We start from the raw sequence: 14,365 nt of genomic DNA, 5'->3' as shown, positions 1-14,365 counted from the left end.
TGAAAAAGGCGTGCTATCATGACCCCACAAAGAGGCATAGTCTTATGAATATCTGCAGGAGTTCTAAAAGTAGAGGACTCATCAATAACTAGCAGTGTTTTTTCAAATCTACAATAGAGCACTGGTGTATATCCCACCCCTGCAGAAAAAATTAGGGACCCCTGTCTATAATTTGTAGCATCTACTCCCCTCAATATAATATTGAACCAGGCCCCCCCCTGAGGCAAAACCTTGAAGAAGTATAAACACCACTCCAAAAAAGTTTCTATACTTCTTATGTGCTTACTTATAAATAAAATATATACCTACTTGTAGCTTTAAGAAATAGGACTTAGAGGAAAAATTGAAATCCTAGACTAGCTAAGTGATGCGATTTGTAATTTTATTGCACACCTAAGTAAATAGGAGCTAGGGTGGGGTCTATCACCTGTTATAAGGAGTTGTGACAATATAAAAAATACTACTTTAAAAATAGAAAAAAAAACATGTATGCTTTTATATGATGCTTATAATAATATGTATAAGTATTTACACTTAGCAAAGACTATCAGTAGAGATATCATAATATTATAACAATTTTATAAATGTATCTAGATAAGTTTTGTGTACAATAATTGAGATTATAATTTTTTTGTTGTTGATTTATTTGGGGATTTTTCATTATAATTGTACATATAATGATGGAAACCATAGAACTTGTGATTAAAATATATACCTACTTGTAGCTTTAAGAAATAGGACTTAGAGGAAAAATTGAAATCCTAGACTAGCTAAGTGATGCGATTTGTAATAATTTTTTTGCACACCTAAGTAAATAGGAGCTAGGCTGGGGTCTATCACCTGTTATAAGGAGTTGTGACGATATAAAAAATACTACTTTAAAAATAGAAAAAAAAACATGTATGCTTTTATATGATGCTTATAATGATATATATAAGTATTTACACTTGGCAAAGACCATCAGTAGAGATATCATAATATTATAACAATTTTATAAATGTATCTAGATAAGTTTTGTGTACAATAATTGAGATTATAATTTTTTTGTTGTTGATTTATTTGGAGATTTTTCATTATAATTGTACATATAATGATGGAAACCATAGAACTTGTGATTATAAAAAAAAAAGTGTCATAGAGGGAACTGTAACTGCCAAGGTTTTACCATCCCAAAATTGAAGAGAGAAGGAAGACAGGATAGGAGAAAGCCAGCTGTTCTGAGAGCAAACATTATCTGTTCAGGATGAAATCTGCCCTGGGCCGTGTTTTGGCACTAAAATCTGACCATCGAAAATTTGACCCGATTACATTACTTTCCTTCCTATAGGATAAGGAAAGTAAAAAGTGTCATAGAGGGAACTGTAACTGCCAAGGTCTTACCATCCCAAAATTGAAGAGAGAAGGAAGACAGGATAGGAGAAAGCCAGCTGTTCTGAGAGCAAACATTAACTGTTCAGGATGAAATCTGCCCTGGGTGGGAATCAAACCCACAGCCTAGTGCTTACAAGGAGATGCACTACCAACCAAGCTAACTAGGCTGGCTAGTACTTGTGGGTGCAGTGTGAGGAATAATATAAAGATACCACCTACCTTCTGAAAGATGATTTTCTTGAGCTGAAGGAGGAATTTTGTAGAAATCACAGCCTGTTTGTTAGACCTATACATTTTTTTCCGGCACTAGCTAAGTACTTGTGGGTGCAGTGTGAGGAATAATATAAAGATACCACCTACCTTCTGAAAGATGATTTTCTTGAGCTGAAGGAGGAATTTTGCAGAAATCACAGCCTGTTTGTTAGACCTATACATTTTTTTCCAGCACTAGCTTTTATCTTTCTCTACTGTTTTCTTAATTTTCTCATACAACATTTCTAGTCTTTCTTTCATGACAGGTTGTCCTTTTTTGGTTTTCTTTCTTATGACAGCTGTTTTCTGTTTCTTCTTTTCATTATACTTGGATATGGCCTCTTTAATTTCTTCTCGCCTCTTTGTAGCTTCCTCTTTTCTAGCCAGCTTTTCTTGTTTCCTCTTTTCAAACTCTAGCTGAGCTTGCTGATAAGCATTCAACCTGTTATAGGAAAGTTCATAGAAATATTTTAATAAAAAGGACATCTTTTCTCTGTTAGGAGCCCAGCATATTATTTGAAATTCAAAAGAGTTATTCTCAGAAGGCTATGATGTTTACCCCAGTTTGGCTAGCAACACATGTCCCTTCTTTTTTATATGTTGTAATTAATATTCTCCACATTTGAATTTACTGTCAAACTCTAGCTGAGCTTGCTGATAAGCATTCAACCTGTTATAGGAAAGTTCATAGAAATATTTTAATAAAAAGGACATCTTTTCTCCGTTAGGAGCCCAGCATATTATTTGAAATTCAAAAGAGTTATTCTGAGAAGGCTATGATGTTTACTCCAGTTTGGCTAGCAACACATGTCCCTTCTTTTTTATATGTTGTAATTAATATTCTCCACATTTGAATTTACTTAATTTTAGTATTTTCTTAACTGATAACACCTCAATAGCTAAAAAAATAAATAAAATTCATTTTAAATTACAATTGAATACACATTAGGCATTTACCTTTTGACTGGCTGTGACTGGGGCTTATCACCTTGCTCAGACTCAGTGGTTGTACTACTATTTGCTGTTGTATTTTTCTTGAACTTGAAATAATCTCGCATGATGGCTTTGTTTCTCCTTTCTTCAAATTGTTGTTCTGGAAAAATAAAATGTACATAACAAATTAGAATATTAATTACAACATATAAAAAAGAAGGGACATGTGTTGCTAGCCAAACTGGGGTAAACATCATAGCCTTCTGAGAATAACTCTTTTGAATTTCAAATAATATGCTGGGCTCCTAACGGAGAAAAGATGTCCTTTTTATTAAAATATTTCTATGAACTTTCCTATAACAGGTTGAATGCTTATCAGCAAGCTCAGCTAGAGTTTGAAAAGAGGAAACAAGAAAAGCTGGCTAGAAAAGAGGAAGCTACAAAGAGGCGAGAAGAAATTAAAGAGGCCATATCCAAGTATAATGAAAAGAAGAAACAGAAAACAGCTGTCATAAGAAAGAAAACCAAAAAAGGACAACCTGTCATGAAAGAAAGACTAGAAATGTTGTATGAGAAAATTAAGAAAACAGTAGAGAAAGATAAAAGCTAGTGCTGGAAAAAAATGTATAGGTCTAACAAACAGGCTGTGATTTCTGCAAAATTCCTCCTTCAGCTCAAGAAAATCATCTTTCAGAAGGTAGGTGGTATCTTTATATTATTCCTCACACTGCACCCACAAGTACTAGCCAGCCTAGTTAGCTTGGTTGGTAGTGCATCTCCTTTTAAGTAAGCACTAGGCTGTGGGTTTGATTCCCGCCCAAGGCAGATTTCATCCTGAACAGATAATGTTTGCTCTCAGAACAGCTGGCTTTCTCCTATCCTGTCTTCCTTCTCTCTTCAGATTTCACATCTAGACTGCAACTTGTAGTATACGGCAGTTTTCATGTTGAGGGCTACATAGTCTTATGGGCCTGTTCACACTTAAACTTAAAGTTCAACATGAAAACTGCTGTAGATTCGTATATGCTTAACCAATCCCTTGGGGCAATTGCCCCTACACCTAAGCTTCAGAGTGGGCTTTTTGTGTATGGAGTTAAATTTTTAAATGACTTACTTTTGAACTTTTTGTTGTACCGCTCATTTCTCCACTTCTTCTTATCAAAAGTCTTCTTGATTTTGGGTGTATCCATATTGCCCAGAGTATACTTTCAAAGTAGATTTTAGACAGGTATGTAGGTGGTTACTAATAAATCTTCAATTGATATTAAGTAAAATGATAATCTTTGAATCTTTCCCTTTATAACTTTATATTCATTTTTATACCTAACTTGATTTGATAATTTTTCAAAAAGTGCAAAAACACATGGCACATGGACTGATTTGGGACCTCAAAATGTAAACAAAATCATATGTTCCATCGAACGTAATGTTGCAAATGTGAACGAATCTTTTTGAGAAAAAATATACTGGGTGGATAAGTTCAGAAAAATAAATATGTATACGGGGTGGTTGGGTATAAATAAAAAAACTTTCGGTAGGTACACAGTATTATTTGTAAAGGGCATTTCCATCCAGTTATAGAGTACTTTTTTGGGGGGGGGGGGGGTTTATAATGATAAAATATAATATTGTGAGCCTGAATAAGTAACTGTAGAAGTAGAAATAGGGAAGATTAAAACTAAACAGAAATAGGTCCAAGGAACTTTTTTGTTTGACAAAAAATATTCCGTGTTGGTAGATATTTTATTTTAATTGTTTTTTCTTACATGATGAATTGATGATAATTACAGGTAAAAAATCTAGAGAGCAAATGTTGTTTAGAAAATAAAAAAATTGCCTTCCCCAAATTTCATCAAATTGGATAGACAGTTTGGAAATTGTGGTGAAACATGGAATTAATTAAACATTTAAAAGAAACCCTTACGGACCCTGGAGGCCCAATCGGGGGCGTGAAATATAATGAGCAAAATTTCCTTCTTGTGTTGAAGATTTTTGCCAAAATTTTGTCAAGATCGTAAATTCTGGTGAGAGACTTCGTTTGTTTAATAAAATGTGAAAAACATAGAGACCTCTTGAAACATTTTCAGTTAATTATTTACTATCTATATGATTGTCCATAAATACGCCTGGTATTGGGAGCTCAATTTTTTAATTTTCAAACTAAAGACTTAAAAAATCTGATGATAAATAATATCTATGTACAACCAGATAACTTTTGCTTCTTACTTTCTCGCGGCTAATAATTGAATTGAATTATTATTAAACCTACATATTTAATACCTATAAGTTCGATAGCACCTGTGGTACCTCTTAATATAAGATCACATAAAAAATAAACATATGTAGGTACCAAATATAGGTACCTACATGTGGGTAATACTAATGCACTTATAAAATATTCGCAGTTAGTAATGAAAAAAATAAAGTAGGGGCAAAACAAAGCTCAAGAACAGAAAAATAAAGCCCCTACAGGATACTGTATGAACGTGAAAGTATAAGAAAGATTGTGATAAATAATAATTTAAAAAAAACTACCTATATACCTACTTACATAGGTACCTATATATTTTGTACCTAAATACATTAATAGTGTGAGAAAAAAATGAAAATGATATGATGAAAATAACATAACTATGTCGTATGTCCAGTACATAAGAGACTTTTAAGAGACAATACTCAAGTGGTAAGAGACAATAACCTAAGTAAAATAGACAAAACTCAAATAAATGGCAAGTGATGAGACCAACCATCCCAGATGTCTAAAACACATACCCAGAGAATACAACAACTTACAAATAAACCCTTACAACTAACAAACAGATTAATAGACTATGGACACAGTAAAGTACGGTATTCGCTTAGCTTAGAGGTAACACAAATAGAATTCACAAGCAATATAGAATTTAATAATAGGAAGATAAATAGAAGGCACTGAGAAGAATTAAACGAGAATGCATGTTATGACTATTATAAAGGACGATAATTTAATAATAGGAAGATAAATAGAAGGCACTGAGAAGAATTAAACGAGAATGCATGTTATGACTATTATAAAGGACGATAGAAAAAGTAAAGGACTTGATTGGAAAGAGTTATCTATTTTCTTTTTGGAAGGATTAAATAAGCATTTAACTATGGGAGAACTCCACTGTTTGCATCAGAAATAGAATGAAATTAATTATCCTTGAATTTCACGAAAAATTTTGTAATTCATAATAATCATCAAATGACTAGAAATAACAGACAATGGAAAAACGACCGTTTTAAGAAGAAAGTTAGTTTTTCTGGCCGATAGCTTTGTTCCACTTGTCTAATAGTTCGCTTTAATTCGACTTTTTGATTATGATTTCGAATAATAAAATATAAATAAAATAAAAGGAAACTAAAACATATCGACATACTCGATGTGTTTATGTAGGGACATATTGAACAAAGAAAAACTTGAGATGTGTGCTATTTACCGGTGAGCTTCTGTTGTTGTTTACTCAAATCGGAACATCATCGGGTTTGAGGCACCCGGATTGACTTGATGATTTTACTTCGCTGCAAAAGAAAACGGAAAATTATATTTTGTTGAGGGCGTCCTATTTTTGCAGAAGAATGTGTAGTGCCGGTTTTATAAAAAAAAATCCATCGTTTAGACGTGAATGCTCGGATTCAAAAGACGCGAATTCGCTCGAAAGTGCGGGAACACTAGTAAAATTTCGCGCGGTATGTTTGACACATTTTTTCATTTTTTTTGTCCAAAATCACAGGAAAAAATTATCATTAGGCAGTTGAATTTATGAGAAAATAAATCTATAGACAACTTCGTTTAAAAGTTCAGCGAAAAATGCAAAAATCTGCATCCAATGTCATTACTGGCATTGAATTCGTACTCAATGTAAGTAACCCTAGATGTAACACAATATACATAAAAAAATAGAAAACTCGAAGTCGAGTTAGTGTTCTTCATTTAATGGAATCTCACCTGGTATTCTGCCTCAGTGTCCATAATCCCCGTGACCGCTACCACTTGATATTGGGGAGCTTTCATCTGCAGCGCACTCTTCCTGAGGAGACGCAAACAGGCCTGTGCTTTCCTTAAAATAGAAAACTCGAAGTCGAGTTAGTGTTCTTCATTTAATGGAATCTCACCTGGTATTCTGCCTCAGTGTCCATAATCCCCGTGACAGCTACCACTTGATATTGGGGAGCTTTCATCTGCAGCGCACTCTTCCTGAGGAGACGCAAACAGGCCTGTGCTTTCCTCGTATCTCTCCATTGGGACATTTGATGAACGGAGTGACTAGGATCTAGTATGAGCAGGTGAAGTGAGCCATCTCTCAGCTGTTCTACACCCATGATAGTGCGGCTATGACCTAAACCAGAGATAGGTCCAGATTTATTTATTAACATTTATTAAAGTAATATATATATAAAATGTTATATATACTGAGAGGAAAAGGATTACCTTTTAAGGTTGGTCTTTTTTATGAAATCAAGAACAGGGGTAGTATCATTATTTAAACAGGCATACAGATCATTACTTAGGGTCCCTAATATTTGGTATTTGAGGCAGATATGATTTATTTATTAACATTTATTAAAGTAATATATATATATATATATATAAAATGTTATATATACTGAGAAGAAAAGGATTACATTTTAAGGTTGGTCTTTTTCATGAAATCAAGAACAGGGGTAGTAGGTATCATTATTTAAACAGGCATACAGATCATTAGGGTCCCTAATATTTGGTATTTGAGACAGATATGTATGTATTACAGGAACAAATAGCACATTCTGGGGGGAGGTCTAGATTTATTTTTAAGATTATGGTCATCTTGGGTCAGCCACTCACTATCAGGTAGATCTGACAGGTACACCTTATCAGATCTACTTGATAGTGTGTGTGCTCATCAGGTAGACCTGACAGACGGACCTTTTCAGCCGTACCTGTCAGGTCTACCTAATAGTGTGTGTGTGCTCATCAGGTGTCAAGTCTACCTGATAGTGAGTGGCTGGCCTAGCGCATATATTTTCGGCACCAAATTCAAGTGCACATGAGACTTTCTCTCTTTCTTCTTCTTCCTCAATCGAACTGTCAATTCGGCCCAAAAGATTACTTTGTCCTAAACTCAATTGACAAACGCCCGGAAATACGTCACCATTAGTAGGTAACTCCATTAATTAGTTTTAAAAAGAAAGAAAGAAAGAAAGAAAGAAGAAGAGAAAAAAAAAGCTTGCCAAATGAGATATTAGATTCATCTTTCCTCAATCGAACTGTCAATTCGGCCCAAAAGATTACTTTGTCCTAAACTCAATTGACAAACGCCCGGAAATACGTCACCATTAGTAACTCCATTAATTAGTTTTAAAAAGAAAGAAAGAAAGAAAGAAAGAAGAAGAAGAAGAAGAAGAAGAAGAAGAAGAAGAAGAAAAAAAAAGCTTGCCAAATGAGATATTAGATTCATCCCAAAAGAAAGTTGTGTAAAATCGACGTGATTGTTTACTTACCTTGATGCTGCAGATATAATGGAGGCTTGAAGTCATCCCCATTGCTGAAGTATTCCAATACCCAGTTGAATAACTCAGGATGACAACCGTCAGAGCTAGAGGGTTGATGGAAATCTACGAGTTGACATCTGTAAACAAGGAGCCAGAAGTAACTTTGGATAGGTATCTGATTTTATTTATTTATTTTTTTTAAGAGGTTTGACAGAGGAAACTGTAACTGCTGTGGTCTTATCGTCCCGAAATCAAAGAGAGAAGGTAGACAGGATAGGAGAAAGCCAGCTGTTTCGAGAACAAACATTATCCCATCAGGATAAAATCTGCCCCAGGTGGGAATCAAACCCACGGCCTAGCGTTTAGAAGGCAAACGCACTACCAACTTAGCTCATCATCCCGAAATCGAAGAGAGAAGGAAGACAGGATAGGAGAAAGCCAGCCGTTCCGAGAAGGAACATTATCCCATCAGGATAAAATCTGCCCCAGGTGGGAATCAAACCCACAGCCTAGCGTTTAGAGGGCAAACGCACTACCAACTTAGCTAACTAGGCTGGCAAGGGTATCTGATTCTATTCCTTTGTGAACTTTAGCACTTGGGAGAGTTTCATGAGAATTTCCAAAGCATCTTCAGATACCATTTTAAGTGACGGAAAGAACCATTTCCAATGTGGAGGTTTGATAATCAATTCAGTTATTTTGATTTTTCAGGGCTACAGTTAATGGTTACAATTGAACTGGGTTCATATTCTAATCAATTCAGTTATTTTGATTTTTCAGGGCTACAGTTAATGGTTACAATTGAACTGGGTTCATATTCATAGGACTTTCAAAAAAGCCAGTGTTACAGTGTTAGCTTGAGGGTAGCCCATACATCTGCCATGTAAGTGCTAGATTTGTTCTCCAGATGGCTGGCTTTCTATTTTTCCAATGTGGAGGTTTGATAATCAATTCAGTTATTTTGATTTTTCAGGGCTACAGTTAATGGTTACAATTGAACTGGGTTCATATTTATAGGACTTTCAAAAAAGCCAGTGTTAGCTTGAGGGTAGCCCATACATCTGCCATGTAAGTGCTAGATTTGTTCTCCAGATGGCTGGCTTTCTATCCTGTTATTTTTCTCTCTTAGCTTTCAGAACAACCTTACAGTTAGGTGAATTTCACATCTAGACTGCAACTTGTAGTATACGGCAGTTTTCATGTTGAGGGCTACATAGTCTTATGGGCCTGTTCACACTTAAACTTAAAGTTCAACATGAAAACTGCTGTATACTACAAGTTGCAGTCTAGATGTGAAATCTGCCTTAAAGCTCCCTCTATCCAACCTCTTGAAAAATAAATAGAAAAGGGTTATGAGATGGGGCAGAAGTTTCAGGTGACTTTGTAGATTCGTATAAGCTTAACCAATCCCTTGAGGCAATTGCCCAACACCTAAGTCAGTTTTCATGTTGAGGGCTACATAGTCTTATGGGCCTGTTCACACTTAAACTTAAAGTTCAACATGAAAACTGCTGTAGATTCGTATAAGCTTAACCAATCCCTTGGGGCAATTGCCCCAGACCTCAATTTGCAGATCTCAAAACTTAAAAAGACCTCTCCCAATGAGGTAAACTTGTGTAAAGATTCTGAATCACTGAAACTGAATCTAAATCCATACAATATGAGATTATTGAATCAGAATCAAAATCCACACAGTGTACAACAAATTAAAGCATCTACAAAAGTAGGGAAAAAACATTCGCTTCTATCTAACGTGAGGGATTTGAGATAGACAATATTAATCAAAAATCAATAAAATTCTTTGAGATAAAGCAGAGCTTTTTCACAACTTTTGTGGACATCACAACATTACTAACTGCCTCCTTTGCAATCAATTTCCATACCTATTTCAATATTTTTTTTACACTGGTAATGCCGCCACTGGTCGCTACTCGATTAAAGTAGCTACTCAATTGTCCTCACAAGGCTGCGTGCACCCCAAACTCCAAGCACAGAGCCGCCACTGGTCGCTACTCGATTAAAGTAGCTACTCAATTGTCCTCACAAGGCTGAGTGCACCCCAAACTCCAAGCACAGAGCCGAAAAAAACCTCGGCCCCGCCGGGAATCGAATCCTGTGTGATACCCACTCGACCACGGAGGTTGCTTTTATATTTCAATAATCTTTTTACACTGGTGATGCCGCCACAGACAATATTACCTGATCCTCAGCGAAGACAGAAACGTGACAAGTTCGGTGGCCCCAATCCACTTCCTTGTGTTAACCAGGGCCAGGCCTAGCTGTTCCGCCCCCTGCATGTCAAAGCCCTGGCCCCAAGCCCACTCTATGTGCGCCTGAATACGAGATATGCTAGGCATGGTACTGCGCACTGGCTGAACCTTGTTCCCGGACGTCAACCATAGTCTGTACAGCTGATCATTGTACCCTGTGGGGAAAGAAAGCGTATATGATACACAGGGGAAAATCTATATGAGTCTGAATTCAAGAAAGACTACGAGGCTACGAGCTTTTTTTCTGTAAAAAAATAAATAAATAATAATAAAAATAGTGAAGATATCTCTCTCTCGTGGAATGGGCTTCAAGGGTTACCTACTCAACAGACAAAAGAAAGCGTATATGATACACAGGGGAAAATCTATATGAGTCTGAATTCAAGAAAGACTACGAGGCTACGAGCTTTTTTTCTGTAAAATAAATAAATAAATAATAATAAAAATAGTGAAGATATCTCTCTTTCGTGGAATGGGCTTCAAGGGTTACCTACTCAACAGACAATTTTTTTTACTCTGAACTTTGCACACTCCTCACGTAGAAGAAAGCTGGGTGAGAAATTCAAAGTTTTGAGTGATATACTGAGCTCATCAAGGTAACCAAATGTAGAATTCAAATCGATCATCAAACTGAAAGCACAAATAAGATACCTAGAACGTACATATATAAAAATAAATAATAAGTGACCTAATGTGATTCTATCTAACTTTCAATCACCTGTATGACGAAGAAGTGCTGACAACATCATTTGAATATTTCTAAAGCCACAGCCCCAGCCTTTGTCCCCGTAGGTAGAAGCATAGTGATCTACAGTAGAACAGGTCAGGGCTTGGTTCACATTGCTACACTGCATACAAGTTGTTCTGATCACATCTACAATGTCTGCAAAACAAATGGGAATTCAGATGATAAAGGATAATTCAACAATAAATCAAAATGATCCTATTTGCATTAACAGCTTTACTTTGGGTAGTTTCTCTTTTTTTTTCCTAGGTACCATACTCACGATTTTTTTTATGATTAATGAGGAGAGGTTGAAATTAGGGTCTTTCCTTTTAAATTTCCAAACAAAGACAATGTCTGCAAAACAAATGGGAATTCAGATGATAAAGGATAATTCAACAATAAATCAAAATGATCCTATTTGCATTAACAGCTTTAATTTGGGTAGTTTCTCCTTTTTTTTCCTTACCATACTCACCATTTTTTTTTATGATTAATGAGGAGAGGTTGAAATTAGGGTCTTTCCTTTTAAATTTCCAAATTAAAAAATGGGAATTCAGATGATAAAGGATAATTCAACAATAAATCAAAATGATCCTATTTGCATTAACAGCTTTACTTTGGGTAGTTTCTCCTTTTTTTTCCTAGGTACCATACTCACCATTTTTTTATGATTAATGAGGAGAGGTTGAAATTAGGGTCTTTCCTTTTAAATTTCCAAACTTAGGGGTTTAGTATTTAGGTCTAAGTGACAACAAGAGAGGGACACACCTTTAGTACAAGAAGAGCAATCATCAAACCCATGGCTTTCAGCATTACGTAAGAAAATCCTCTTCTCATAGTAATCTGCCACTGATAGTTCTCCAGAATACACAGCTTTCTCCATATTGGCTAAGCTTTGCTGGTTGAAATTGCCATCATTATCCATACCTGAAATTTTTTTAGAGATGTTGTTTTAGATGCAGGGCTGAGCTCTTCCTCTCAAACATAACCACATAGTAGGTACCTCTCTACATACTCCATCAACTTTAGATATCTTTAGTTGAGTAAGTACATAGGTTCTGTAGGTGCCTAAGTGAAATAATTAGGTACAATAGGAACCTAGGTAAATGGATTTTTTTTTTTAACAGAATGCACTCATTAGAAGTTTAGTTTCCATAATGTAGGTAATGCTAATAGTTTGTTCTCATCCTTACCATATTGAGCACGTAGTAATTCAAATTCTTGCTCTTCTTGAAATCTTCTAGCTTCTTGCTCTCGTCTTTCATTTTCCAAGCTCTGCAGAAGTTTATTGGTTGATGGTGTCATGGGTGTAGAACCTCTGGAGCTGTTAGAGAAATGACTCTCAATATGTTTAGTCAACTCTATGGTAGATGCAAAGTTGTTGAGACAACAGACAGGACACTGTGGGGATTGTGCTTTTCCAGGACTTAGAATGTCACTATGTTCTATGTTGACATGAAGTTCTACATCAGAGCTCTGGTCAAAGTGTTTGTTACAAAGAGGACATTTGAACTTGAGTGGTGGGGTACTTGCTGAGGCGGATGCCTTGACAGAGGGACTAGTGAGATCAAAATGTTCTCTATTCACATGATGCTCCATATCTTTAGTATTGTAACTTTGAAATTTGTTACAAATGGGACATACATTAGGAGGGGGAGTTAGCAACAGAGGTCTTGTTTTTGTGCTGGATAGCTTCAAATCCAAGTTCCGTCTCTGGGGTGAATTGGTTCCAGCACCACCAATCCTGCAGGTATCGGCTAGCTCAGTTTTGTTAATATTCCCAGTACTAGTACCTAGTTGTCCATTCACCCTCATGTTCTCCATGTCTTTCGATAACTTGGAGTCTTCATTAGCCTTGGACAAACCATTGCACAAATCATACTCCTCGTCAATAAAAGCAATCATGTCCTGATCAGGTGTTAAATACTCCAGATGATCTGAATTGACATGGGATAGCATCTCCTCTGTAGTGTTACTTGTCAGGTTACAGATAGGACATATTAGTGTGTTTTGCATGTGGCAGCAGACAACATGTTCTCTCATCTCTTCATCTGTCAAATTTGATGCCCCGCATATCTCACAGGAGTACTCAAGGGATTGGTTCTTCTCTGCCATTGTTCTTGTTCTTATTAGAGTGTCTGGAATTAAAAACAAAGTATTATTAAAATAAAACATCTAAATAAAATATCAGCACCAAATTCTTTGGAGACTTCAGTTATTTTTGAATTGCAGATTCAAAAATACTAATAAGAACAAGAACAATGGCAGATTCTTTAAAATAGAATCTATTGTAAAATAAAAGAGGGATTAATAGTCAAAGAGACAAGTATGATAGCATTTGAACTTACAATCAGCTTATCAGAATGGTTGGTTTAATTTTACAGCAAAAACACTTTGTTTGCTCAACTAGACACACCTAATAATACTGTGCAAACACACACTACCTTGGGATATGAGTAAGTCAGTAGGGATACTATTCAAATGAATTTGGACAAAGAAAAAGTGTGTAGGTATCTTCTACCTTTCCCAAAATAGCCTTTACCTACTTTAAAAGTAGGGATACTATTCAAATGAATTTGGACAAAGAAAAAGTGTGTAGGTATCTTCTACCTTTCCCAAAATAGCCTTTACTTTAAAAGGAACAAAATAATATTGGATTAAATTACAGAAATTACTTCTGGTAAGAAACAGGTAGTGATAAAAATCATAGGATTCAGTCTGGAAAATAGAAATAAATTAATGGAAACGACATGCGGTCAAGAAAATGAACATTACCTGTATTTACAGCATTGAAGACATTGGATAAAAAGATCAAACACAAGAAAAAACACTGCGGACTGCAGAAATATGCAGAATTTTCCAATTTTCTTTTGGAAAAAGCAGAAAAAAGTGATAAGGATTTTGGTTGTTATGGTAACGGATAGAAATACTTAAACGCTCTGTCGCTAGAGTGCTCTAGGTGTTCAATCAAGGCCCGTTCACATCATCAGTGTTTGACAAACCGTGTTGAGAGGTTTTATTCAAGAGGGGACGAAAAAAATACGAAAACGTAAAACTTTGAGTAAAACAGCTTTATATTCTTTCCTTTAAAAAGGGCTTTAAGGATTTTATGCTACCCAAAAGAAGACCGAAGTATGTACCTACAGTTAGAGTTAGGATCTTCTTTTAGACCTGAAATTCCCGAAAGCCCTTAATTTCGCACTATCCCATTAGGTAGGTAAGCTGTTTTGATAATAATTACCTATTTCTCAGTTCGACGAGAGAACTTCAGTCAACCTGTTGATTCAGAGGGGTAGATACAACCTACTATCTACTATTG

At 35.6% G+C, this 14,365-nt stretch overlaps 3 protein-coding genes across 4 annotated transcripts; 1 reads left to right on the top strand and 2 right to left on the bottom strand.

Annotated features, from left to right (window-relative positions):
* Positions 1–1,688: 1,688 nt before the first annotated feature.
* Positions 1,689–3,919, bottom strand: LOC103514015 (thyroid transcription factor 1-associated protein 26 homolog). Its single transcript, XM_008478881.2, has 3 exons — positions 3,671–3,919; positions 2,581–2,716; positions 1,689–2,065 (listed from the first exon to the last, which is right to left on the bottom strand). The coding sequence occupies exons 1-3, from the start codon at positions 3,744–3,746 to the stop codon at positions 1,819–1,821; spliced, it is 459 nt and encodes a 152-aa protein (XP_008477103.1). The 5' UTR covers positions 3,747–3,919; the 3' UTR covers positions 1,689–1,818.
* Positions 2,852–3,373, top strand: LOC113469413 (thyroid transcription factor 1-associated protein 26 homolog). Its single transcript, XM_026827078.1, has one exon. It carries the CDS (start codon positions 2,876–2,878, stop codon positions 3,164–3,166), a length of 291 nt encoding a protein of 96 aa, XP_026682879.1. The 5' UTR covers positions 2,852–2,875; the 3' UTR covers positions 3,167–3,373.
* Positions 3,920–5,835: 1,916 nt separating the features above from the next.
* Positions 5,836–13,947, bottom strand: LOC103514016 (zinc finger-containing ubiquitin peptidase 1). 2 transcript variants are annotated; one of them, XM_017446042.2, is made up of 9 exons: positions 13,822–13,947; positions 12,240–13,184; positions 11,815–11,973; positions 11,038–11,202; positions 10,249–10,474; positions 8,059–8,186; positions 6,796–6,917; positions 6,527–6,628; positions 5,836–6,099 (listed from the first exon to the last, which is right to left on the bottom strand). In XM_017446042.2, the coding sequence occupies exons 2-9, from the start codon at positions 13,159–13,161 to the stop codon at positions 6,055–6,057; spliced, it is 1,869 nt and encodes a 622-aa protein (XP_017301531.1). In that variant the 5' UTR covers positions 13,162–13,184; positions 13,822–13,947; the 3' UTR covers positions 5,836–6,054. The 2 variants fall into 2 exon arrangements, with proteins under 2 accessions (XP_017301531.1, XP_008477104.1); XM_008478882.3 differs by lacking the exon at positions 6,527–6,628 and having other exon boundaries at positions 6,694–6,917.
* Positions 13,948–14,365: the final 418 nt, after the last annotated feature.

The sequence above is a fragment of the Diaphorina citri genome, unplaced genomic scaffold, assembly GCF_000475195.1.
Source record: "Diaphorina citri unplaced genomic scaffold, Diaci psyllid genome assembly version 1.1 scaffold1067, whole genome shotgun sequence".
Classification (NCBI taxonomy): domain Eukaryota; kingdom Metazoa; phylum Arthropoda; class Insecta; order Hemiptera; family Psyllidae; genus Diaphorina; species Diaphorina citri.
The sequence above is the reverse complement of the archived record's forward strand: the minus strand, read 5'-3'. Positions and strand labels throughout refer to the sequence as shown.